Genomic DNA, 27,038 nt, shown 5'->3' with positions numbered 1-27,038 from the left:
TGAGTACTGGATGGAGGGCTGAAGAGGTCAGCTACGGTATCTGATTTAGGCCAGTGCTAGTTACTCTCTTTTTAGTTGGGTACTTGATACTCTCTAGGGCGTGTCTATGAATATTATACCTTGATACAAGATTTATAATAGTATTTGGGGTTTTCCAGAGTCAACATTTGTAAAGATTGAACCCCTTTCCGGTTACCCCGAGTTCATTCCTAGACTCGTGATATGTCAAATGGTCAGCCTTGTCAAAAGTGCTTTGCATCCTGAATGTCGAATCCTTATACTAACTTTAAAGCTTATATCTGTTCTGACTCAACTACCATATGGCTCTAAACAAGGTTGAGAGATGAACAGAAAATAAATATTCAGCCCCTGGAATGAAATAGGGGTCCGAAACGAGCGAATGAAATCGGCAAAACACTAGCGCGTCTGACCCCAAGCGCGGCATGACATCGCATGGAGAGCTGAAGCGTTGAAAGGAATGGAATACTCGTAAAGACATCAACAACCTCTACGAGATCCTGTATCACGTCTCCTGTATCTGCTACGCAGCAGATACCATGAACAATGTTCAACTTCTCGAGCCTTGTGCAGAAGGCCCAGTCATTCATTGACCCCACCCAAGCCCTCAACATCTCTCCCTCTGACCGCAATCCTGCCAAATCTACTCTCTTCCGCCATCAGTTTCGTCTGCCCGACTCCCAGACCCCTCTGCAAGAAATCACAGCGGAGATCACAATCTCCCCACCGGTCGCGTACTCCCCGAATGCAACACAAGGCGAGAAGGACAAGGACCGAGACAGAGGGTACCACTATGAGGGAAAACTGCACCTGAGTGAGGCCTACCTGTGTTTCTCAACACAGCCCACTAGCTTCCTGCAGTCGGCGAGCACAAGCACATCTTCTGGCTTTACAGGACAAACACATGGTGGTGGACCGGGAGGAAACGGGTTCACACTACCTCTGTGCGCTATCAGACGTGTGGAACGGTTGCATAGCCAACAGTATCAGGTATGCTGCCTTCCCCCGACACCTGTGAACTCATAGCTGACCCGCGGTTCAGTTTGCATTGGCGATTACGACCTGGAACGGCCTCACCAATAGCCCTACGAACGATGCCGCCAAGACCCCTGCCCCACAACAGAAAATAACAATACAGTTGGCTGGGACTCGACAAGCTTGTGAAAGATTCTGCGATGGGCTCAAAAAAGGCCTCAAGGGTGGCGTAGGTGATGTAGGGAAGCTGAAGAAGGTCGTCGCGGAATGTTATTCTGAGTATCTGCTGCAACCAGGTGAAACCAAGAAAGATGGGAAGAAAGACAGTGTTCCTCCAGATGCTGGGCTGGGAATGATATTTCGATACCCCGGTGATCACAAAAAGTTGAGGGATAGGAGCAAGATGAGACTATGGGGAGAATATCTGCGAGACTATGGACGAAATGTTACATTAATTCGACAACCGACTTTTCACAAACTTATCCGCGTCGGTCTGCCAAATCGACTGCGTGGGGAAATATGGGAACAGACATCTGGATCGCTATTTTTGCGACTAGAGAACCCTATGTTGTTCGCAGACACTCTGGCAAAGTATGAAGGTCGCGATTCTCTCGCGATCGACGAGATCGAAAAAGACCTAAATCGAAGTCTTCCCGAATACCCCGGGTTTCAAAGCGAGGAGGGTATCGGCCGGCTCAGAAGGGTTCTCACAGCATACAGTTGGACCAACGAAGAGGTGGGATACTGTCAAGCTATGAATATTGTGGTTGCGGCGCTCCTTATATACATGTCCGAATCCCAGGCGTTTTTCTTGCTATCCACCCTCTGCGATCGGCTACTCCCGGGATACTACTCAACAACCATGTACGGCACTCTACTCGACCAGAAAGTATTCGAGTCTCTGGTTGAAAAGACTATGCCAATCCTTTGGGACCACCTGGTCAAATCCGATGTTCAGCTCTCCGTTGTATCACTTCCATGGTTCTTGTCACTATATATCAACTCCATGCCTTTGGTTTTTGCCTTCCGTGTTTTAGATGTTTTCTTTTTAGAAGGTCCAAAGGTACTGTTTCAAGTTGGTCTGGCTATTTTGCGTATAAATGGAGAAGAGCTTCTAGACGCTGCCGATGACGGAGCTTTTATATCGGTTCTGAAGTCATACTTCTCGAAATTAGACGAATCAGCGCATCCAAAATCCGAAAACGCCAAATTACGAGCCGTCACACGTTTTCAGGAGCTCATGGTTGTAGCATTCAAGGAATTTTCTGGTATCACTCAAAACAGCATCACGGAGCAACGTATGAAGCATAAGAACAGTGTTTTGAACGGCATAGAAAGCTTTGCTAAGAGGACTTCGATACGAAACCTTGGACCCGATAGCAAGCGACTTAGTGTCGACGACCTTGGTTCCTTGTATGACCGATTCTATGGAGTGCTATATGAGCGCCAGCAACGAAGTCAGATCATAATGGAGGAGACCGAAAGACGGGACAGGGCACGAAGAGCCAAGGCTGCAGAGGTTGTGACAGGCTTATCTGAAAATCAAGTTGTGGAGAAAGGACGGGTAGGACTCGGACCAAGTCCCACGCTCATGGATTATGACGGATTCCGAGAGTTCCTTGCGGGTATGGCCAGATGGGCGATTACAGATTCGCCAAGTCCTCCCGGGAAAGATAACACTTCAGAATCGGAAAAGCATTCTTACTTTGGCAACAGCGTCAGACGACGAGAGGTTTCACTTTCACCCTGGGGTCCTGGGAATCCCGAACCGGCTGACCACGAGTTTATGCAACGATTATTTCGACGTTGGGACGTGGATATGAATTCGGCTTTGACCCTTCAAAATGTCGTCACGGGACTCGCGCATATAAAGGGAAAGGGGGATATCATGGGCAGTATCACATATTTCTTCGAGCTTTACGATGATGATGGAGATGGAAAAGTGGACCGCGAGGGAATTCTACGCATTTCGGAAGCATTGCTTTTCCTCTCGCGTCGGGGTCTAGAGGGCTCTCTTACTCCATCCAGCTCAATGACAGGCTTGAGCGAGTACGAGGCTGACAACCCCAACCCCTATCAACCGGAAGGCATGCAAGGAAATACAAACGAGCGATTCTTGAGTAGCGTCAGTGCCTTCATCAGGCGTTGTTTTGAATATGCGGATCCTGATCATCCACAAAACAAGGTGACCGAGGTCGAGGAATCGGCTTCAGACGGCTTGGCTGATCCCGATTCTTTCGGAATTGGTGATGACAGCGATGAAGAGGAAGATCTTCTAGATCTTGGCGATTCTGCGCCTGTGCGGGGCAAGAAACCGACTGGCATTCCAAGTATACCCGCTGCATCAGATAAGTCGGACATTAGGAATCGTAGCGTGTCCAAGGCCCATGCGGAAGCTGCGAATGCTGCTCTCGACCCGTCCAAACCTCTCCATATTACGCTACCCACTTTCCGCATGGTCGTACTTGCCGATGAGCTCCTCGAGCAGTTCTTTGAATCTTCGTTTCCAGCTTCCTTCCGCATATCCGACAAGATGGTCGCGGCCGCCTCATCATCGGCTTCTAGCCTCACCACATTCTCAAACATTGGCTTCGGACGATCAACTCCTCAGCCCAGTGTCGGCGGTACCAGTTCTGCCGGCCTCGTGCCACCTGGCAAAGGTCTACGCGGCGTTCTGGACAACATTGTCACGGATGGTATGCGTGTTGCGGCCGAGGTTCGACGGCGCATGGACGAGGCCCAGAAAGAGCTGGAGCAAAACGCCGTCCACAGACCCGATGATGACGAGGACGACGAGGAAGGCTACGATGAACCTCGGACGCCGGGTGGCAATGCAGGACGCACTGTTCGTTCTGAGGATAGAGATCTTCTAGAAGGCGCGGACGCAGAGGCAATGAGCCTCAGAGGGCAGGATGGTGTCTCTGAGGTGAAACAACAGGATTCTCTGACCCCGACTGCTGGTCGTTCTCGGAGCGCGAGCGTTGTGTCTTCCAAGGTTATAGAGTTTGAGCGTTGAGTTGCGAATACACTTTTCGTTGTGTTTTGATAAGGCCGGTTGACCAAGACAGGACAATGGAGTTTTAGGAGGCGTCGTTTGAGTTGGGCATCAGAAGCGGGTATCATGGGATTCAGGCGATAGGAATATCTACACAACGATTGTGAAATGAGACTTTGACCGATTTTCACTCCACAAATCCACATAATTATCCTCAAACCCACGAAGTGACACTATTACCTGCCCTTCGAACATCTTTCGCATTGCTGTAACTTGATCATAATAATATTAATTCTGTATAATGATTTTTCTTCAGTGAATCTTTATATAATATAGCTGTAATTCAGAGTGTCAGCTGGCAGCCCACACGAGGTACTTTATCAAAATTGAAAAGCCAGGAGAAAAAATACACTAACCGGAAGTAAATCAAACCAGCCTTGAGAAGTGAATTATCCTTCGAACGTCCAAACGACGGAAAGGGACCTTAAAACCAACAAGCTTCCCGCTCTTGTCCTTGACATGATGGAATCTGGAGTTCTCTGGCGCGGCGCCGGACTTTGTAGAGACAGTGCAGCTGTAGCTGAAAGAAGAACTTTGTGACTAGGTGACGGAAGCTTGAAAAGAGTGAGCCCATAGCTATGAGTTGTGTTGTGGGTGCGATATGTACAGACTGTTTGTTGACTATAAGGCGTCGTCAACAAGCGAGCCCCTGGAATCGGACTGTTCAGCAACTCTCACGTACATAGGTACCTCAGTCAGTACATGTAGGCACGAGTACCTATGTACCTAGTAAAGAGGACGTCGGGGGGAACTTAACTATCGAATACAGAAAAGTAGGTCTAATACTAACATTACGTAAAGTTATAATCTCTTTAATAACTTATTCTATAATCCGTAATCTCGGCCTAATGTTGAAACACAACTTGCACATTAATCCATCACCGCGGAAATCAAACATACCGCGCCGCCAAAAGAACTAGATAGAAAAAAAAAAACATTTTAATGACCGATCTGTGGATCCGCACGTAGGATTCCATTCACTACCACATCCAGCATTAATTCTTGTCTCCCTTCCGAACACACTCCATTGTTCCACCATACACACACACTTGCTCATCCATTCATACATGCCTTCTTTCTCTTCCATATACCCTTGGTACTACTATCGTAGAGAGACTAGTAGCAACGGGGCTGCTTTGGCTTGTTGGCTGGGTAGCAGTAGATGACGGAATCGACAGAATCTCAGAGCTACTCGCTACTCCTAGGCTTGCAGGGTCGCCAGAACTGGCCGTAAAGGCAGTTGACGGCAATTGAGTTCCAGAAGCGCTTGTTTGTTCTAGGCTTGTAGAAAAGATGGTGGTTTCCGACAGTGGCTGGAATGTTACTGTTGTCGGCGACCCGAAGAAGTTGGATGATGTTACGACTGGTGGGCTTGTAGATGGCCCGAGTGGAGTTTCTACAGTCGTTCCCAGCCCTGAGCTTGAAACTGCTTCCACCGTAATTGAGGCCGATGCTGTAGGCGGGGAAGTATTGAACCCAGTGTTGGAGGAGAAAACCGTGGTCGTGCCACTGGATTGGGAGGTTATACGCTCGCTCCCGACCGATATCCCTGTTTCTAAGTTCGAGATACCCGAAGAAGTTATTAACAACGATTGAGAAGCCCCAAGGGAAGTCGTCTCTTGTGCGGGCTGACCCGCGACTGTTATAAATATTGTAATCGTCGGTATCGGAGCTGAACTGCAACCTGAATCTGCAGCTACTGATACGGATGAACTTGCTCCCAGTGGTGTAGATCTTATGCTCGCTATGACAGTTGCGGATGAGGGTACGAGTGATTGTGAAATGCCCGAGGAAAGCGTGGATATCTGCTCCGTAGACGTACTTTCTATGAGAAGTGAAGATTTGGTAGAAACAGTTGAAGATTGCTGCGAAGAAGCCGCCTCGTCCGAGGTTTGGGATAATGTACCAACGGTTTGTGAAGCTGGGGCCGTTACCACCGACGACTGCGATGGATTTGTCTCACTTGCAGATCCTGATGACGTTGCTTGCGGTTGAGAAGAGACCACGGAAGATATCGTTACGGATCCGAAGAACGAGGAAGTCCCGGGCCTTAACGTTTCAGAGGACAAGCTTATTGATGTTTGCGCTGAAGATACCCCGCTTATTGACTGTGAAGCTATGGATGGGGTGGGCTCTAGTGTGGGAATTGAAGACGAAGTTGAATCGGCGCATTGTGAGGCTAAGAAGTCAGAGTCAGTCCTTTCTTGGGTACTAAACAGCAGACTTTGGAAGAGAGTGGGAAACATAAACTTACCTGGATAAGAGACAAGGTCCACCGGCATACAATCAACGGGATACGTAGGATCCTCTTCATCAACCAAACCTTGGAATAAGATGTTGATTTGGCCATTCGACATTTCGCAAAAGATAGCAGACCCGCCGTCGAAGAAAGCATCATTCCAAAACAGGTGATTATCTTGAACACCGACCACTGTAGTAATGTCACCTGCAACTGGACTTAAAGCAAATGGCTGCCAAGCAGTCCCGGTATTCGTTGATAATATTTCATTACCTGAGATCAGCTGGCTGTTCAAGAGCCTAAATGCTTCAGTGGAATTGCAGGTGCCAGAGACGATCGGACTGCACGGTCCAAGGAAATGGCCATTGTCAGAAGGGATGGCTCTGTTGAGAACCCGGAATACAATTCGGGTGAAGTTTTGTATTGCTGACTCTGATGGAAGTGCCCCTGAAGAAGTCTTGGAAAGTGAAGCTTGAGAAGTTTGCGATATCTGGGACTGAGTAGGCTTGCTGATGGATAGGGACTGGCTGGCAGATATGGAAACTGCTGTGGTCGTCTCTTGTGTACTCAGACTACCAGCAGGGGACACCAGCGCAGTTATCGAGCTGAATACACTACTCTGAGCCCCAACCACAGTGCTGGCCGTATTAGTAGATGTCGTAGCGGTTTCCTGTATGCTGGATGTGCGAGCTGCGTTGCTTGAAATCACAACTGATGCTGAAACACTAAATCCAATACCTTGGCTTGGAGTACCTGATGCTGCACTAATGATATTACTTGGAAGTAGAGTGGACTGGGAAGCACTTTGCTCAGCACTAGACATCTGGCTTTGACTTCGTGAGCTGATAGCAACAGAGAGTGTACTTGAAGGAATTTGTTGACTGCTAGAAGCCTGGTTATATATTGTAGAACTGGAAACTGCTTGACCAGACTCGGATGCTGAACCAGCTTGCGAGCTACTAAAAGGCTGTGTCTGAAATGTGGAGCCGGTAAGCGTGAAGGCCGAGCCAGACGCTGAAGCTGGTACAATTACATTTGGATATGATGTCTGTTGACTGCTAGAAGTCTGGTTATATCCCGAGGGACTAGTCTCAGGAGGATTAAATGCAGAAGCTGATGCACTTTGCTCGCTGCTGGAAACCTGCGTCTGAGCTGCAGAGCTGGGAAGGACAGACCCTGAGACTGATATAGATGTAGCTTGTTGACTGATAGAGCTAGGGATCTGTGATTGTAAAATTGAACTAGTCGCAAGGATCGTGGATGCCGAAGCGGATGGAGTCTGCTGGCTGCTAGAGACTTGGGCTTGCGCTGTGGAGCTACCTTCGACAATCGTTGATGCGGATGCGGTCATGCTTTCCTCTGTGCTGGAGCCTTGGAGTGTAGAACTCATTGGGATGTAAATTGAAGGAGAAGATTCCAGACCACTACTTGAGAACTGTTTGGTGATCGTAGAACTTGCTGCCAGGAAAGATGAAGAAGGTGATAGCTCGCTGCTCGAGACTTGATTAGAGCTTCCAAAGCTCGCTGTGCTAGGAATAGAAAAGAACGTTCCCAGAGTATTCGAGACTATATTAGAGCTTCCAAGGCTTGGTGCGCTAGACATAGACGGAAAGAATCTTCCTGGAGTAACCGAGGCTGGGTTGCTGCCTGTAAAACTTGTTGCGGCGGCAATGGACGAAGATATTATGAGTTCGGTGCTAGAAAATTGATCTGTGGCCGTAGAGCTTCCTACAAAAGCTGAGGACGAGAAGATTGGCTCGCTGCTAGAAAAGTCGATCGCAGTAATCGAGCTTCGTCCGGTGAAAGTAGACGCACTCAGAAGAGTGTCCGAGGCCTGGTTGACCGTGGAGCTTATAGTGCCGAAAACAGACGTAGATATTGGCTGGGTGCTTGAGGTCTGGTCGAGAACGATAAAACTTGAAGCGCCGCCAAAATTAGACGTAGAGATAATGGGCTGGGTGCTCGAGGCTTCGCTGATCCCCGAAGAACTTGCTGCAGCAGAGTTCGTTGAAGAGATAAACTCGCTTGGCTGGCTACTAGAGGCAGAGTATATGATGTCTGAACTAGAAACAGACGGACTTTGTACACTGCTTGAGGGTTGGTAGGCCAATGAGGAGCTTACAGTGTTGTACGACGATGCAGAAGCGCTTAGCACGGTGGTGACAGATAAATTAAAAGCACTACTGATTTCTGACGTTTGGCTCGACTGCGAAGCAGAAGTTTGGACAGTACTAGGAAGCAATATAGGCGAAGAAATGGTGCTATAGGAAAGAGCTTGAGAGATCGTAGAGCTCGCAGCGCCTGTGATTGAAACGGATGGGCTCTGTTCGCCGCTTGAGGATTGGTAAGGCAGTGATGAACTTATAATACCAGAGTTCGAGGCAGATGTACTTAGTGAAGTGACAATAGAACTGGAAGCTCCACTCGTCGCTAAGGGTTGGAAGATCGTACTTGATGCGATTGAACTTGAAGGGCTTTCTTGCGAACTGCTAACGGTTAACGAACTACTGATGGTTGGCGATTCGCTCGCAGAGGGCGTTATAGTCGTCGATTGGAATGGCGCCGAAGAGATCGCCGAGGGGCTGAAATCTGCCGAACTTGACTCTATTGAGGCCGACAGTGAAACCGTGGGAGGCAATTGCGAAGATGACACGCTAAGTATCGAGGATGACACTGATTGAGAAACGACTACGGATGTAGATATGCTGGAAGAAGTTTCCATACTCAGAAATCTTGAAGATAGCGTAGTCGTGGATATGATTTGAGGTGTACCCTGCACGCAGTATCTGTTTATTCATTAGCAAGGATATTTCTCTGGAGATGGAGACACATACGCAATGTCTAGTAATAAGTTGAAGCACTCGGAGTCTAAGGCAGGGTTCAATGCTCGCAAATCGGCAAACGTAATGCCAAACATAGTGTCTACCATATCGCACGTGTCGCCAGATTGAACTATGTAGTACTTGCAGCATTGTGAAGTGGTTCCGGGTGGTGTATACGTTGGGGCGGTGGACTGGCATGTTGAAGCTGCTGAGTACGACAAGGATGGGCGGGTATTGGAAGGTGCCACAGTTGTTGTAATTACCTGTGACGCAGAAAGCGATGAAGATGTAGATATGTCGGGCGTTCCGCCAACGCAATATCTACTTTCGTCAGTATGGACCTTGGCACTTGCATTGAGATACTCACGCTAATCCTTCTATCAGGTTGAAACAGTCTGAGTCCAGCGAAGGATTCAGGGCCCCAAATTGTTCAAATGTAATTCCAAACATAGTGTCTATGCTATCGCAGCTGTCGTCAGACTGAACGACATACCATAAGCAACATTTGGAGCTAGGAGGTGGGTTTGGTGTAGCTGCAGGGGCTGACGCTTCACACGACTTCGAGGCACTTATATAAGTAGACGGAGACAAGACCTGAAGGGTGGAAGATGATGAAGCCGTGATGATCGACGACGTTGTCGGGATAGAATTGCTCCCAGACGAACTCGAACTCGATGTAGTTAACGGCGTTGGTGAGCTGCTCGCTGAACTCGAACTTCTGCTTGAAACTGATGGCGCTATCATTAGCATCCCCGAAGTATTAACTTTGACATGAGAAAAATGTAAGCGCGGTAAAACAATTGACTAAAGGAAACACGTTAGAGCTTGACATTAGGGCAATGATATTATTACTGCGAGCCGACGTCGACAAAGACGGTGTTAGTAGATCGAAAACTGCTTAGAAGCCTGCAACTCGTTATGGACGTAAATTAGTATTGGCGAATTTATAGCCCTCAACGCTACGACTCAAGCAGAACGAGGAAAACGGGAGGACGTTGATGCTATAAAATTCCGAGGGAATCGAAGTGCCGGAAAGCTCGAGCTTCTTGGTTCCGACGGCGAAGGCTAGTAGGAAATGGCCGGGGATACGAGGTTGTCGATGAGTACAAGTCCAGCTGGTGGGCGATATAATAATATACGTGATGTTTGCAAGTCCGCTGAGAGTCTTCATGCAAACATGTTCCCAAGTACGTTGGCAACAGATGGGTCCAACTATTCCCAGTGCAAAGAACGTTGCAACCTAGGGGTTCACGTCGGCTTGGATTGTTGATAGCGTCAACCCAGATTCTATTACAAAAGAGTCAGTAAAGATCTCTACGAATCATTTGTAAAATATGGAAATGCAACATCCGGATATACATAGTTCAGATATGAGCTTTCATAATGCGGTATACCCATATCTCTTAGGTATTGTCCAAGGTTGCCATGGGACTGCCCTGACTCGGCCTGTGTAGGTTGAGCGACATGGTTGAAAGAAGTCCAGGATATCATCCAGTTTCGATCCTAGAAGTTCTGGTCCATAACTCACCTAACAAGTCTTGATTCCAGTACACAGCCAGACTCCAGCCCCAAGTTCCCATGTCCTAACGGTCAAATCACACAGAGCATCTGATCTTATTAGATGCTCAAAATAAATGAGATATAATAAGGGGACCACATTTTCCCAGGAGAATATCGGACTGTAGAGGGTTCCGGAGAATTTCGAATCGAGATCATCTATAGCCATTGCACAATCCCTTCCGCAAATTTTCGTGGTTGAATGTCGTAGGGTAGACTGTGGTGGAAACTCTGGACGGGCATCGAATTTGTTTTAGATGTGGTACCATAAGTTCCTTGACGTGTTCAGCCTGCCGCAAAATGTATAAATGAAGCCATCGTGTAAATGACCCAAGAATCTTTATGGCGATTGGAGCGTTGATGCGTAGCTGGGACAACGCTATACGTGCTGAAAAAGGAGTCGATCGAGGACCTTCGAAATTATGTCTTTCAAAGCTTGGAATTCGAGAAAATATGGACATCAACGAGTGAAACCCCGTGACCTGGGAATGGGGAAATTTGCGAGAATGTATTTTAATTCTTGGTGTATCTCTTCACACTTGACGAAACATCACCAGAGAAAGCGAGGAATGTGTCTCGAAAAGCTGCTCAACGATCGAAATCACACAAAAGTTCAAAAGAAGTGTTTGAGAACATGCTGTAATCCAGAAAACAAGCAGTGTAAAGCTAAAAGTTATACTTGAAATAAAGGCCGCTTAGTAAAAGGAGCAGCTTTACTCAGAGTAAGTATCCTCAGGCTCGGGGCCCAGATATCAGGGATGGAAGACTCCTTCGCATACCAGAAATAGGAACGGAAGCACGTTCCATGGATCCAATCGACAATTCCCTATACTAATCTAGAGATATAAGACGGGATAAATACGAGCGGTGGTGAGGGAGACGGGAGCCGACGGGAATGCCAATGTGCAGACGTGGATTTTTTAGCGGCGATCACATTGGAGACCACCATGGAAAAATGGAGGCGCATGTCGTGTTCACAGTGTGGAGGATGTGGAACGCTGGTGTATCAAATGTTGAAAGAAAACAAACAACTCTATAAGATGCGAAGCTTTGGCGTGCAGAAACTATACACGTGATCATCAAGTCTCCAACACTTTCCAGTGCAATCCCTAGATACCGGTGTCCTTCCCAACTGTTAGTATCCTACATATGTGCTAGGGTTGACTGCTACTCCATTTTTTGCAATATAATAGCCTTGTCATGTAATCATAAAGAGCTGGTGAGAGCATTTATATAGTTCAGTAGCTCATATATGTTTACATCGTAAATCGTGTAAACTGCTAAATATTCCTATTATTATATCTTCTTTGGAAAAGAGGTCAAAACCAACCGTTAACTGCCTCCAAGCCTCCCAGCAACCAAAACCCCGCGCACAATCCCAAATCCTAAACAAAATGTTTCCCCTCCCTCAGGTGGTCGACTTCTCCATATGGGAGGTTGACGCGAGCACATTCTCCGATGAGGAATATCACGGCACGCCACAGTAAGCAAATATCCCCCTGAGGATTTTGATCGAGATTCAGACAGCGAGAAGCAGGGTATTCTATTACGAAAATGAAATCTCAATGACGAAAGCACAAGGGTTGGGTTAGATGAATGAAGAGGAAATCTTTTGTTCATGTATGCATTCATTCTGGTGTTCCATCTACATAATGCTTTTAGTGACCTTCCATGCAGTTCAGTCTCAAAGTTCGTAAGTCGTCATTATGCGCGCGATTTTGTGCAGAAAAGAAGAAAGAGGGGAGAGGAGAGGGCCTTTGGACGCAAATCCATCCATTTCCATCATCAAATCCGCTCTAATCCTCCGTCAAATCACCATACTCCCACATACCAAGTCGCTCCGCCTTGGCTAAATCCTGCTTCTCCCTCAGCGCCTTCAGCACATCGCTATATCCGCGCTCCCAGCCCTTCAACTTTGTAGGAACCATGGCGTTGCCAGCCCGGACAATTTCGGCGTTGATGCTGTCGGTGAGTTTCTCGCTCGTATGTTGATCGTATAGCGTGACGTGAAGAGTTCCATCGGGCGCAGTGAAATCTACGTTCGCGACCAGCTCCTTGTTGGCTGCGATTTCGTTGATGTAGGCAATGGCTTCGTCTAGGTAATCCTTTTGGGTGGGGAGTTGGAGGAGAGAGAGGACGGCATCGACGGCTTGGGGTTTAAGCTTTTGCGGTGAAAATTGAGGCTGGTTTAGCGGGCGAAGTTTGGCCCATGGGACCTTCTCGCTGTTACCGTAGTCGACATAGACAATTTCTGCTTCCTTGGCTGGACGATCATTGGCACGTATACGGGCACGATACCATTGACCATCTGCTGAAAATTTCGAAGCAACATATTCGCCAGTCTTAGGCGGGCCAGTGAGTCCAGCCTTATTTGCTGGGTTCAGGTGGAAACTCTTAAACTGAGTCATCATGGTCTCGAGAGCTGATGTACCGGTTCCAATGATTTGGATCTTGCATTTTCCACTTTCGTCGATATTGGTGATCATTACGTCGCGGTAATCCTTTTCTCTGGTAACAGGAGCATCGCCGTTAGAACCATTTTGTGGTGACTCATCTTCCTCCTCGGGTACATCTAGCGATGGATCCCAGTTGACCCATAGACCTCTCTTTGCTTCCTTTGCTCTCTTCTCAGCAGCCTGCAATTCATTGGAATTTCCAGATTGCTCGGCTGAATAAGAATGGACAGTAGCAAAGCCTTCCTCAACAAGAATCTTGGCAAAAGACTCATTATTGATATAGAGTGCACCAATGAATCCACCAACTTTGTCAATGGTGTGCACGTCAATTAGGACGTCTCGTTGGGTTAGTCGCTTGGAAGCAAGATCATGTGCTTCTTGGCCGAAAGGCTCTGCCTTGTCATTAGGATTTCTAGCCGATTTAGGGGCTCGAATGCCGCCCAAGACGAAGTTCAGTTTGACATTTTCGCGTGGAATCAAAACAACGAATCTTGAGCCACCTTTGACGAAGTCAACAATAGCTGGGATCTTCTTCTGTCGCTGTAAAAAGGCGACTTGCATCTTAGCTTTTTGGAGAGATTCAGATGCATCGGTGTATTGTTTCGCTTTGGCGGGTTTTCCAGACCACATACCCTTCTTCTCTTCCTTGGCGTTTTCTTGTGCAATTAGAAGTTCGTCATAATTTGGAGCTCGATCTGTGTCATCTCGACGATGCCGAATGACTGAGCACCAACCTTCCTGGACCAAAAGTAATCCAATGTTCTTTTCGTTAAGAGTAATCGTAGCAACCTCTTTGGCATCATACTCCTCGGTTGCTGGTCGCGAGCCATCAATACTTAATCTTACGTGCTTTCCGATGACTTTCTTCCGTAAGAATTCCTTTGCTTCGTCTCGGAACGGCGCCTCACTTGCCTCGTTCTGCCGTGGACCACGAATGCTGCTGAGGTTGATTCGCTTTTCAACGCCTGTCCTATTTCGAACGAATATAACATCCGCACTGAAAATCCTAGTCACTTGAACCTCTAGATTTCCTCCAGGAGCAGCAGCCTTGGCAACATGATCTTTAAAAATGCCAAGTTTTGAATTTTGTGCGCCCTTCTCAGCGTCACGGAGAGCTTGCATTTCTGAACCAAGAAGAGTTGAGTGGAAGTCGGTACATCTGGCGAGACCGGCTTCCAGAAGAAACTTTGCAATTGAACCTCTGGGGTGGAGAACGGAGGCAATTAGCTGGTTCTGAGGGCTAAGACCAAGGATGTTGACTTTAACGTTTCGCTGTAACAGTCTTTCCTCAACGAATCGACGAGCTTCATTTCCGTACTCTTCGGCGGGTTGTGTTTGTCCATTAGAAGGATTGACACGTTCGGTGGTAGGAGCACGGATACCAGCAACCAAAGTCATTACTGTAAGCAAGGTTAGATATTGACATATAGAGTGTATTCAGGGGTGGTCTACCTTGAATGTGCTTGGTTGGGCTAATCAGCAAACGCACAAGCATGCGATCGCCACTTAACACGCGCTCGACCAGGCCGTCGGCAGTCTTTCCCTTCCAAGTTTCCAAGAAGCTTTGCGCATCGCCCATGTCGTGTTGAACATCGATTCGTCCACCACTAGGTTGCCATAAACCCTTGTCTTCACTACGGGCGGTTGCTTCGAGGAGGCGCAGCTTGTCTAGTTGTTGGAGAGCTTGCTCCGAGTCTTCCTTTCGGCCAGCGTCTTCCCTCAGCTTGAGCCAGCCTTCGCTGATCATCTCTTCAGGCAACTTGCGCCCATCTTGCAAAAAGACTACGCCATATTCTCGCTTAGTGTTGGGAATGGTGTAAAGAACTTGGAATTGGACGAGCTTCCCAACCACCATCTTTCGCAAAGCATCCCGAGACTCGAAGGCCCATTGCTCATCGCCGTCCTTCTTCAGATGTGGGGATGTACAGTAGGCGAGTGAAAGAACTCGTTCGCGGTCCGGATTGTCAATCGAGGCTAAGACAAGGCTGTCGCCGCTCATGACGGACTTTACTTTCGCTTGGTTGAGAACCATATTGCTGTATCGTGCAGGAGGGACGTTTGGGAGGAATTTCTTTCCACGAGGTGGGGGGTTTTGGAGATTTGCGCCGGAGCTAGGAAATGGTTCAGGAAGGTTAGCAGGGAGGTCCACGAGATTTTGGGAAACAATTGAAGATCCAGAAATGTTGTATGACTGTCCAGTCTGCGGAGTGGAATATCCAATCTTGACCGTCTTCACCGTCATGATGATCAAAAGCGTCGTGGGAAAATGGAGAGTAGGTGAAGTTGCAAATGCAATTGAAAGGTAAAAGGAGCGAATGTGCCTAGGTGAGCTTCGAAAAAACCTATCTTAACGAATGTAGTAGCAATTCTCATAGACCTAAGAGATGCAGCTTTTTGGCCGTTGTTGTGTGAAAGAAAGGTCGAGCCCGGGTGGGATGTTTTGTGTCTGCAATATCGCTCCAGTTGAAGGAGGAAGGAACGACGAATTGAATGGAGAATTGCGAATGGGCACTGGTAGGCTCGGTCCATATTCAATTTCGCATTTGCAGCTGTGGCTGATATCCGCATCGTACATGGTGGTCCTCGTCGTTGATAATGTGCCATCCGTAAGGACAACACTCAGTTTAGAGCACCTCTCTCCATTGTTCACGGTAAAGAAAACATTGCTCACTTACAGATGAATCCAATGCTTTTTGATATCTCAAGATCGCGCGAGCAAAATTCCGTGAATTCTATTTTGTTCGTGTATTTTGTAAGGGACGTGGTGAGATTCCAAATGTTTCGGACACGAATATTTTGGAGATTATCTGTTTATATTGTCGTTAGTGAGTCGTGTGCTTGATGAACCCCACCATGGGCTAACCCCATCGGGCAGCTTGATCTATTGCCACATATGACGCTTCTGCTACAATTACTAACTAGTAGATTAATAGATTTTGTTTCACAACTACCCATACAATACTTCACGGCACAATTGGAGGCTCTGATTTTTGACAATACGCGTTCAATTTTCTGGTTATCTAGGACCTAGCTTGGGGAATACCAAGCCTGGTTGCTTTTAGACTAATTGTCTCTAAGAATTGCACTTCTAGAAGGCATAACTTTCTAAGCAGCAATGCCGATGACACCTATAAAAGAGCATAAGTAAGTAGTTCCAGTATAACAAGAGTTCTAGAAAACATACCGCAAGCGGGGCGGCCACCAGCGTTACCAGTCTTCTTGGACTCCTCATTTCCTCCCTTTCCAAGATCATCAGTGCCCTGGTGGACAACAACGGTACGCTTGATTATGTTAGTGAGATATCAGAACTTTAAGAACACTACATACGCCAATAACACTCTCTGGGCCGATCAACTTGATGAGCTTGTCTTGAACGGAGCCAACACCGTTGCCTTGAGCATCGGTCTTGAAGTTGCCAAGGTCACCAACATGGCGGACCTCATCGGAAGGAGCGCCATGTGTCTTTCCGTGTGGGTTGACTGTATAATATCAATCAGCCCTGCCACTCATACATTGTTTCTTTATCGATGCCACTCACAGTGGGGTCCGGCGGATGTGCAGCCGTTGGTGTTGTCACCAAACTGATGAACGTGCATGCCACGCTCAGCGTTGGCATCATGACCAGTGATGTTCCATGAAATGGTGGTGGGAGAAGATTCGGTATCCTGCTCGAAAGTGACGGTTCCGGTGATCTTGGAGTCACCTCGGATCTGAACAACTGTGTGTAACAAACAACATGTCAGCGAGGGCAGAAACAAGAGAGGCGTGGCAATGACAGGCCAGAGCCTGATCAAAGACTCTGCTTGTAAGGAAAGAGTTTAGATTGGAGCCATCCCAAGTTGCAAATTGCTTGTTTGCGGTCTAATATCTTGCTCATATTATCTCTAGCGACCCCGCAATTGACGGGAAACTTCGAATGGTGTGGAGACAGGGGTAGCGAAAGGGTATATAAGATGGTAGACATACCGGCTTTGACCATTTTGACTGATTTGGGTTGATATTTGGATGGGAGAGAGGATTTTAGGATAAGTGTTGAAGGTTAGATTTGTAATTGAGGGGAAGAAGCTGTGAGAAGATGATGGCAGAGAAGTGGGGTTGAATTGCAAAGCTCCAGAGACCCACACTCCGATATCTCCGATAGAATTACTCCGTAGACATACCGGGACACGTGAATTGCACCATAGTAGTCCCCCCACTTCCATATATAGATATAAATGCAACAGTATCAAGTCAACCGTTGACTGCATCGAGGTTGAAAGTCCAGGACTTGAAGGTGCTTCCTACCACCAAGGGACTCGACAAGGCCTTACCTAATTGGTCGCTCATACGATTAACCCAATACGAGTGACATTTCATATCCACAAAGAATATTTCTTACTGAACGCTGATGAAGCAAAGGTGGGGGCCAAAGGAGAACGGGCCTAGCTCGAGACCCTTTGGTATCAAACGGATACATTAGCTACCTATACAAACCGACTTTTAGCAAAGTAACAAGAACAATATCTGTAGATATACGGGTGTAGGATTGAATCATACACTAAATCTGCACAAGACTTTTAATTCGACTTTTAATTCGACTTCTAAAGTTCCGAATTCGTTGTCATCGTCGCCTTCTTGAGCCACAGTTTATATAGGGCTGGATATGACTGCGCCACCTCATTGAAAAGGGACGCGCAAAAGAAAGCAGATCTTACCTTGCTAGGAATGGCAAGAAGTCCTTTTTGCAAGTCCTACTCGTACATCGTACAGCAAATCCAAGCCATTAAATCCGTAGATTTGTATAGGTATGAATAGAATACCGTAGGCACGGAAAGCCCATGGAAATAAGCATAAGCAGCAGTGAGAGCAGCAGTGCAGTGCAGTGCAGGGTAAGACGCGGTGCAGCAGGCGGAAGCGAATTGGCACGTTGGCCAGCCTCAGCTCATCGCTGTCAGAATACGCAGCCGGGACGCAACCGACACCGACAGACAACAAATCCCTTCCTCTCCACGCTACCTCCCCTCCCTCCGCCTTACGAATCAGTCAATCCTCTATGATTCCTCTCGCAGGCACCGAGAGAATCCGCAGACCATCACAAGCCGCTGAGCCTTGAAATCATTGTTAGTGCCTTATAATCTGCCTTGTCGCAAAGATATCAGCGCACGGATTCGGATTCGGAATCAGAATCAGGACTAAGACACCACAACGACCTCGAGTCTTGCGCCCTCGTCACGACAGCTTGGGATATCGGTTGAGACGGCTCTTTCGAGAGCAGGATACTGGACGATCGGATGGAGTTGGGCTGGCTTGCCTTTGGAGCTTCGGACGCGGCTCAGCAAATGTAGCAAGCCTTTGCATCAACAAGGACAACTGGCCACGGCCACAGATTGCAGGCCATATCCCTCAGTACTCCATCTCCCTCAGTACTCCATCCCCCTCGAATATTTCCGCCAAACGCGGCCGTTAAACCTTTGACCCAACTGCGCGCCGCCGCGTACTTCCGCAAATATGTCTTTCCGGGCAAATTCGCAACGATATGGCCATGTCCCTCCAGCACAGTACGGAGCTCCAGGCTCGCAGGATCAGAACAACACGAATTCTGGTCTGCATAGACAATCGAGCTTTAACAATGGGGATGATGCACAGTTCTCTGATCAGAACAACAGCAGGTATAACAGTACTGCGCCCCCACCGCCGGGGCGGCCTGTAAACATGCCCCAGGAAGAGCTGTTTTTGGCGGGATCGATATCTCAAAGCCCTCACTCGCCGGGTCTGAGTTCATTTGGAAGTACAAGTCCAGCTCTGTCTGGATATCAGCATCAATACCAGCCATTTCCCAGTGGCACAACATCCCCGCAACAGATGCCCTACAATCCACAGCATTTTGCTAGGACACAATCCCAATCTCAAGGAGCACAATATCGACCACAACCTGCCTACACCACCAACGCAAATGCGAGTCACCAGCCGTACAATCCGGCAGCGTACCAATCTCCACAGCAGCAGCCCACGCGTCACACCACGGTCTCGGGGTACAATTCGTACGGGTCTGCTTATAACTCGACGTCCATGCCACAAGCTCAGACTCCTCAATCACCTCCCTATTATCCTCAGAATACGCAGCAATACGGTGTTTCACGACCTTCCCCACAAACCATATACGAGCAACCCCTTGCTAGCCCAACTTACCCAGCGCCTAGTTCAGCACCGTCAAGGCAGCCTTATCAACCACTATCGACTTCTGCTCCTTACCCGACCAATGGTGATAATTACAACACGAGCGACTATACAACGCCAACTGCCCAGGCGCCGTATCCGGATTATTCTCCATACTCTCAAGGAGCAAACCTTGCGTTATATCCAGCTTACAATGATCCCAATTCTCCTCAGATTAATTCCTCCAACGGACCGGGACTGCAAAGGCATCCCACTCTTCGGCCGCTCCCAAGTGCTCCTGTGGACGAGCATTCGGGGGACAATGATGACTGGGGCCTTGGAATACATGGTCAATCTGAAGAGAACTTGTCACAAGAACAACTTTTTGCAGATATCGGGGATGCACTCGGGGGTTCATCCCCGCCAAGGCAGAGAAGGCCACACGGGATTGACCAGCGTAATGGGGACCTACTTGATAATGAGCTGAAAGACCTTAGTCGATACGACTCAAGAGCAAGCACTATCAGCCCTCCATCCGGGATTGATCGGTATGCCTCCACAGCGTCAACGTTGAATCATAATAATCGCCGAACCACCTTCGATAGCTACGACGGTGAAGAGAGTGATGCTGAGGCTGCTGCTGGTCTAGAAGCCATGAGGATTGCGGAGGAACAAGACGCCAACCGAGCTTCGACCGGATCAGGCTTGGCTTTTGGTGCTTATGAGGGCCAACCAGGTCCAGAAGATGACAGCAGTGATAGTGATTATAAGCATATGGATCTAGGCCTTGTTGGAGGCGGTTATGCTGCTGATATGTCCTACGGTAAAGATGTGGGTGGAGATCACGCTGAGCACAGTAGCGAAATGGAAGATCAGAGTCGGCCGTTGCCAACTCCGTACGATCTTGGGAGGTCGGAAGGCCACAACCACACACCAGCTCCTGGTCTTGGTGGCATGACGGATTATTCTATCCCTAGCGAAGGAGCTATTCATCCATTCCCCGCCTTTGAAGCTGCGAGAGTTGATACATCCGGAACTGGAGGGTTGCAAAGGCCAACTTCGCAGCCTCATAGATTAAGCTTTGATGAAGGAGATGAGCAGGTTTCGCTCCATTCTCGAATGTCAGAATCACGGCTGAGTGGAAGATCCGGGAGTGACAGTCCATCACGGGACGAAATGATGCCAGAGCTATTCTATCACCCTGGTATGAGTAGCAGTGGGTCATACAATCAAAACCGGCCACTTCCAGTTCCCCCAATGTCCGAGAATAGGACCCCTCAACTCCAGCCTGCTGGATCTTATCGAAATTCGGGCTACTCTCATTCTTACTCTTCCAGTACAGAGGCTGCTCGGACACAGTATGTTCCACAAGGTCCGGAATCGTATCCAGCACAAAGCATGCTCACTCCAGGGGGGCAGTATGTTCCCAGATCAACCTCACTATCAAGCCATAGCAGCACACCACAGACTGTTCCTCCGGTGCGATCAAAAACTGATGCAGAAGAGCGCCAGGCCAGACAAAAGGCTGCGAAGATGCGCTCAGCAAGCGGTCTTGATGGTTATGATATGGGCACGCCTCAATCTTCGATAACATTGGATCTTCCAGCTTTGCCAGCAGGTCGACGAAAGAAATTTTCTCCCACTAGGCTTTCGTCGTCGGACTATAGAAAATGCGTGGAACCTTGGGCGTTGAGTGGCATTGCAGAATGGATCCGGGATATGGCTGGCGGTGAGACTGGGGAAGGAGAAGCCGATTTGAGAGAGAAAGCGATTGAGGATGGGCTGGTTGCCCTGTTTACCCACAAAGTACCCACAATGAACACGGCTGATGCCGAGACTTTGAGCCAAAGAGTGGTCAAATCAATGTTCGATGCTGGGATCCTTTTACCGGATGAGGAATGGGTCAAGTTTGGTAATGGGACAGTGTCTGGAGTTCTGTGGCAACTTACGGGGTCAGGTTGCTATTCGCCCAAGGTACATGAGCAAGAGGTTCATGGCAGATGTTATTCGCATCACTGTACTCGTACACTCAAAAAGATCAATCTCCAGGCAGCAAAACTCGGCCCTCAGAAGAAAGCCGAGGACTGGGTCACATTCTTCAAGCTAACGAAGGAACAACTTGAAGGTGTAAACAGAAAAGAGATACAACGGCAAAACAATCTTCACGAAATAGTCATGTCTGAAGATACCTACATGGACCAGATCGAAGTGTTGCGAACACTCTATAGGGATGAGCTATCGACATGGGAGCCCCCTATCATCGCCAAAAGCAAGCTTCCGAAATTTATTACATCTGTTTTTGGCAAGGTAGAGGCTATAAAGGATGTCAATGAGAATTACCTTCTAGCACAACTAAAATACCGGCAAAAGGAACAGGGACCTTGGGTCATGGGGTTCAGCGACATATTCAGAGAATGGATCCGGAAAGCCAAGCTTGCATACATTGAATATGCTGCAGGATTTCCTTATGCTACCTATCTCATGCGGATAGAAGCAGATAAGAATCTTCTGTTCCGGCAGTTTTTGGATCAAGCTCGTGACAACAAGCGTTCCGGCCGTCTCGATTGGAATACATACCTCAAAGCGCCCATCACTCGATTGCAACGATATACTCTACTTCTAGGAACAGTGCATCATAACATGACGCAAGACACGGAAGAGAAGGCCAACCTTGCTATCGCTATTGAAGAGATCAAGGCAGTTACTCATGAATGTGATGCCAAAGTTGATGAACAATCGAAAAAGGTCGAGATGATTGAATTGAATTCTAAACTGCACCTACGACCTGGTATGACGCGTGTTGAGCTCAACTTGGATCACCTCGGGCGAGAACTTATTTTCCAGGGTGATCTTCAACGTGCTGGCGCAAATCGTTTTACGTGGCTTGAGACACATGCGATTCTGTTCGATCATTACCTCGTATTAGCAAAAACTGTGGTCAAGCCGGAAGCTACTACTTTAAGGAAAAGGGAGGTTTACGATGTGTCGAAACTTGTAAGTTCCCAAAACATCATCTTATAATTATACTAACATGTTTAGCCTATTCCTATGCAACTTCTAGTGCTCGAGAGCACCAACGATGATCCTGTAGTGAAATCATCGGTGAAGGGTATTGGAGCTGTTACAACTGCCGCAAAAACATCAACCTCTGCCTCAGACTTGAGATTAGGTATGAATCGATCGTTAACCAGTGGCCTGGAGAGGACAAACACCCTTGAGCAAACAAACTCGAACAATTCAGTGGCAACAATGTCGTCAATAACACGACTTCCGAGCGCGAACAGTGAGGCGGATGCGAGATCTATGTACCCCTTTCGAGTCAAGCACCTGGGCAAAACGGAAGTGTATACTCTGTATGCACCGAGTGCTCAGAACAGGCAAGACTGGTGTGACAAGATACTCGAAGCCAAAACTCGGCATGCGGCATCACTATTCGAGCAGCACGCAGAACCATTCAGATTACGGGTAATGGCGGATACTGCTTTTGCCTACGATGTCATGGCAAATGTATCTCAAAAGAGTGTCATGTCTGTTAAAGGCACCCCGCTGGACCGATCAATACGAGAGAGCGAGAGGATATATGGCGGTGGTGTTCGACCTGGACCAGTATGTAGAGCTCAAGTCAACTGTTCTACCGCTTTCAATTGCTACGGAAAGTCTATGGTGGCAATTGGAACCGATTATGGTGTGTATACTTCGGAGACATCGAATCCCCGGGGGTGGTCAAGGGTGAGTGGGATTGTCCCAATATTCTGGCCGAAGCTAACCATGAATAGGCTATACAAATCAACCGTGTGACACAAATTGCCGTCCTCGAAGAATTCTCACTTTGTCTAGTAATTGCAGATAAATCCTTAATAGCATACCATTTAGATGTCATATTACCCGTCTCGAACTTCCCTGCTCCTCAACAGGATTCCAGCCGACGAGCGCCCCAAAAGCTTTCCGGAGCCCGCGACGTCTCATTCTTCGCCACCGCCCGAATGAAAGACCGCACCCTCGTATTCTACAAGAAGAAAGAAGGTCTCCATTCAACCTTCAAAGTCCTGGAGCCCGTATTTCAGAAATCCACCGAGAAGAAATCCCGGCTCTTCGGCGGCAAAAGATTTGGTGCAACAACTGAATTCTTCCGCGAATTCGACGAATTCTATATCCCGACTGAATGCTTTACGATCAACCTCTTCAAATCTTCCATCGCCATCTCCACTCTCAAAGGCTTCGAACTCATGACCCTCGACAAAAAGGTCCCCATCTCCATCCCCGACACTCGCAACCCAGGCCTTGGAAACATAACCAATCGACTCAACGGCCAGCGCCCGTTAGGCATGTTCCGTCTCTCAGAGTCCGAGTTCTTGCTCTGCTATGAAGAATGCGGCGTGTACGTCGACTCGCACGGCGATGTATCGCGCTCGGTCATCATGGAATTCGTTGGGCGCGCGAAAACAGCCGCTATGTATGGTGCCTACCTCGTACTCTTCGATAGCGATTTCGTGGAGATACGAAATGCGGAGAATGGGCGGTTGAGGCAGGTCATTGCGGGACGCGATGTTAGGTGTTTGGATTATGGGATTAATCCTCTTGGAGCTGGTGGGCAGCTTGTACAGGGGGGTGAGAGGACGCTGAAGCTCGCAATGGCGCATCCGGAAGTGGTGGGGAATCAGGTTGTGCTTGAGATGCAGCTGAACGAGGGGCATAATGAATGAGTTGAGAAGCGGCCGTGTCCATGAACATCTCACCTTCGAGCCAAGAAGCCACCGTGGGAGTGGTGATGATTTCGGTGGTGGCAGGAGCACGAGCATTGCATATCAACGACGGGGATTGGATTATTTAGACATTTTGCTCTTTTATTTTTTTGCCTGCTTTTCCCTTCTGACGACATAACGGCATTTGGGCGTTTGTTTTAATGTTCAAAGGGGTTTTCTTTTTGGTTTTTTTTTAATACCTACCTACAGTACCTGCCCTGGATGAAAGGACATGGCGTTGGGGGCGTTTCTCTTTTTTCCTACTTATTCTTTCGATATTATATTGAGAGTATAGACCAGTACTGCAGGATATAGATGTACGATGAATGGAAATGAGATGATATGATATAATACCTAGCATAAGTTTAAGTGTTATCTGTGAAACAGATTGAGGTGGGTTGATGGGAGTGGAGTGGTGTTACTAGTATGATGTAGATGTATGATTGTGACCTCACTTGGTATATTTACTTTCCACCTCCTCCGGCTCTACGTACTTGATTCATACTTCCTACTATCTAAAGAAAAACATATCATCTTGATTCGGTTTCTAAAGACAATAAAAAAGCAAGCCTAAGTAAGGTAAGCTCAAATTAAAGTAGGAGCAAAGATAGATATAATCAATCAATCAATCAATCAGAACAGCAGATCCTACACACATACAACAATACAACCACAAAACCTAGCCATGAAGCTAGAGCTACAGCAGGAGTTAGACATGAAACAAACAACAATACAAATGCAATACAGTATATGCCCGTACTACACCAGGGCAAGCAGGAAACCAAAGGGATTGTTTTGATTAATGACGCAAGTAGCGTATAGGAGGGTTCTGGTAAGTATGTTTGTATTCATTTGTTTGTATTTGTGTATGCATCTATACATCTATCCCTTTATTATCCTATCTATCCATTCACTACCCTAGGTACCTTCACGCATCTCTTTCACTCACCCATAACCCGTCCTATGAAACCAAACCAAACGTAACCAAACCAAACGTAACCAAACCAATAACCCAAAGGTATATAAACAGACACAGACACAGACGCAGGCACAACAACAATGACACAGACCCCCATGACCAGTATCAGTACAGGAACCGGAACCGGAACCAGAATCGGGGTAGGGAGTTCGGGAGTAGGTACAGGTATATATACAAATACAAGAACAGCAGGTCCAGGGACAGCAGGAGCAGCAGAGCAGAAAACTCACGCAGCGGCTTCTTCAGCCTGCGGTGTAGTGGAGTATCGTGCGGTGGGGGAGGTCAGAGGGGTGGGGCAAGACGGTTTTAGGGGCTGGGGTGGAGTGAGTGAGTGAATAATGCCAAGGGGAAAGAATAGCTGGTTATAGACGCAAAACAAAGCAAAGCACAGCAAATAGTGAACAGTTTCATTTCATATGCTTGCTATCAATTTCGTTCATTTCATCATCTAATAAAGTACTCAATCTCCAACCAATCTACGAAGACTCAATCTTCTTCTGGAGGATATCCTTCAATGTTACGGCATCAGCGGCGAACTTGCTGATTCCCTCGCTCAACTTGTTGACGGCCATAGGGTCCTCGTTGAAGTCGAAGCGGAAAGTAGACTCGTCGTCGACGTACGTCTTCTTTTCGATATCGAGGCTTGTGGCAGCAGAGGCATCGAGTTTCTTAGGGATGGGCTCGGTGGAAGCCTGGAGTTCTTCGAGGAGGCTGGGCTATTAAAACATATTGTTAGGGAGGGTCTGGTCTTGATATTGCAAAAGGAGAAAAAGGCTTACGGAAATAGTCAAATAATCACAACCAGCCAACTCAGTAATCTCACCAATGCTTCTGAACGAAGCACCCATAACAATAGTCTTGTATCCAAACTTCTTGTAATAGTTGAAGATAGCCTTGACGGAAGCAACACCTGGGTCATCCTCCTTGGAGTAGGTCTTTCCGGTCGTGGCCTTGTAGTAATCGAGGATTCGGCCGACGAAGGGGGAGATGAGGAATGCACCGGCCTCGGCGGCGGCAATGGCTTGAGCCTTGGCGAACATGAGGGTCAGGTTGACGTTGATGGCATGGTCGCGTTGCAGGATGCGGGCTGCTTGGATACCCTCCCATGTTGAGGCGATCTTGATCAGGACGCGGGACTTGTCGATGCCAATGGATTTGTAGAGCTGGTTATACTGTTAATATTTGTGACATGATGTGTATTCGAGGAGGACGTACCTCGATAATGTGCAGGGCCTTGTCAACTGATCCCTTGGTGTCGAATGAGAATCGGGCGTCGACTTCGGTGGAAACCTTTCCGGGGACAATGGCCAAGATCTCCTTGCCGAACTCGACTAGGAGACGGTCAAGGGTTGCATCGACCTTCTCATCGATTGTGTTGCCGTGGTCCTTGCCGTATGCAACAGCTACGTCCATGAGCTTGGCATATTCTGGCTTCTTGGAGGCAGCGAGGATGAGGGATGGGTTGGTGGTGGCATCTTGAGGCTTGTATTTTCCGATTGCTGTTCATCATTAGTGCTTCGTTCGTAAAAGGAAGGGTTATGTGAATTTGAGGTCAGATTCCGGGGTAGCTTACATGCAAAATCACCTGCAAGAGATTAGCTTCAATTCAGCAATGGCCGGAACGGTAGAAGGAACTTACCAGAGTCACTGACGACGGTCTGAATAGCAGCAGATGGTTAGCAGGCAGGTCCGTAGGTGCAGATTGAAGTTATCGCCATCAGCTCAACACTGCCGTTATTTGCCGACGTCTCCGATTTGAGGACGGGAGAGGATTGAACTTACGGTGCCAGTGGCCTTGAGGTGATCCAAAGAAGTAGTCATGATTGCAATTGGGAAGTGGGATTCTTTCGAGTTGTGTTTGGTTGCGAGTGGTAGGTATGGGGATGTTGTTGTATGAAGGAGGTTGTGGCTGGTGGAAGAGTTTTTGTAGTTGAAGATTGTCTGCACTGCTGCCAGAGGCGCTCAAATCATCGGAGGGGTCAAACCTATCGTCATACTGAGTTGTATTGGTGGGGGGCGAGGGGGGTTACGTTAGTAATCAGCGGGGCGGGGATATATCC

The 27,038-nt window shown here is 47.9% G+C and overlaps 5 protein-coding genes across 5 annotated transcripts; 2 read left to right on the top strand and 3 right to left on the bottom strand.

Moving 5' to 3' along the window:
* Nucleotides 1–564: 564 nt before the first annotated feature.
* On the top strand, nt 565–4,009 carry LHYA1_G004024 (putative GTPase-activating protein; the record flags this gene model as incomplete). Its single annotated transcript, XM_031148989.1, has 2 exons — nt 565–1,008; nt 1,061–4,009. The coding sequence occupies 2 exons, from the start codon at nt 565–567 to the stop codon at nt 4,007–4,009; spliced, it is 3,393 nt and encodes a 1,130-aa protein (XP_031006338.1).
* Nucleotides 4,010–12,462: 8,453 nt separating this feature from the next.
* On the bottom strand, nt 12,463–15,364 carry snd1 (Nuclease domain-containing protein; the record flags this gene model as incomplete). Its single annotated transcript, XM_031148988.1, has 2 exons — nt 12,463–14,522; nt 14,575–15,364. 2 exons carry the CDS (start codon nt 15,362–15,364, stop codon nt 12,463–12,465), a joined length of 2,850 nt encoding a protein of 949 aa, XP_031006340.1.
* Nucleotides 15,365–16,227: 863 nt separating this feature from the next.
* sod1 (Superoxide dismutase [Cu-Zn]) lies at nt 16,228–17,101 on the bottom strand (the record flags this gene model as incomplete). Its single annotated transcript, XM_031148987.1, has 5 exons — nt 16,228–16,250; nt 16,307–16,403; nt 16,450–16,601; nt 16,661–16,840; nt 17,089–17,101. 5 exons carry the CDS (start codon nt 17,099–17,101, stop codon nt 16,228–16,230), a joined length of 465 nt encoding a protein of 154 aa, XP_031006339.1.
* A 1,508-nt stretch (nt 17,102–18,609) lies between these two features.
* On the top strand, nt 18,610–23,960 carry rgf3 (Rho1 guanine nucleotide exchange factor; the record flags this gene model as incomplete). Its single annotated transcript, XM_031148986.1, has 3 exons — nt 18,610–22,251; nt 22,297–22,986; nt 23,034–23,960. The coding sequence occupies 3 exons, from the start codon at nt 18,610–18,612 to the stop codon at nt 23,958–23,960; spliced, it is 5,259 nt and encodes a 1,752-aa protein (XP_031006371.1).
* Nucleotides 23,961–25,454: 1,494 nt separating this feature from the next.
* On the bottom strand, nt 25,455–26,799 carry LHYA1_G004020 (Transaldolase; the record flags this gene model as incomplete). Its single annotated transcript, XM_031148985.1, has 5 exons — nt 25,455–25,694; nt 25,758–26,141; nt 26,194–26,477; nt 26,618–26,636; nt 26,761–26,799. The coding sequence occupies 5 exons, from the start codon at nt 26,797–26,799 to the stop codon at nt 25,455–25,457; spliced, it is 966 nt and encodes a 321-aa protein (XP_031006370.1).
* Between the last annotated feature and the right edge of the window lie 239 nt (nt 26,800–27,038).

Source organism: Lachnellula hyalina (genome assembly GCF_007821495.1).
Source record: "Lachnellula hyalina strain CBS 185.66 chromosome Unknown contig00046, whole genome shotgun sequence".
NCBI classification, from domain to species: domain Eukaryota; kingdom Fungi; phylum Ascomycota; class Leotiomycetes; order Helotiales; family Lachnaceae; genus Lachnellula; species Lachnellula hyalina.
This window is presented reverse-complemented; position numbering and strand designations above follow the sequence as displayed.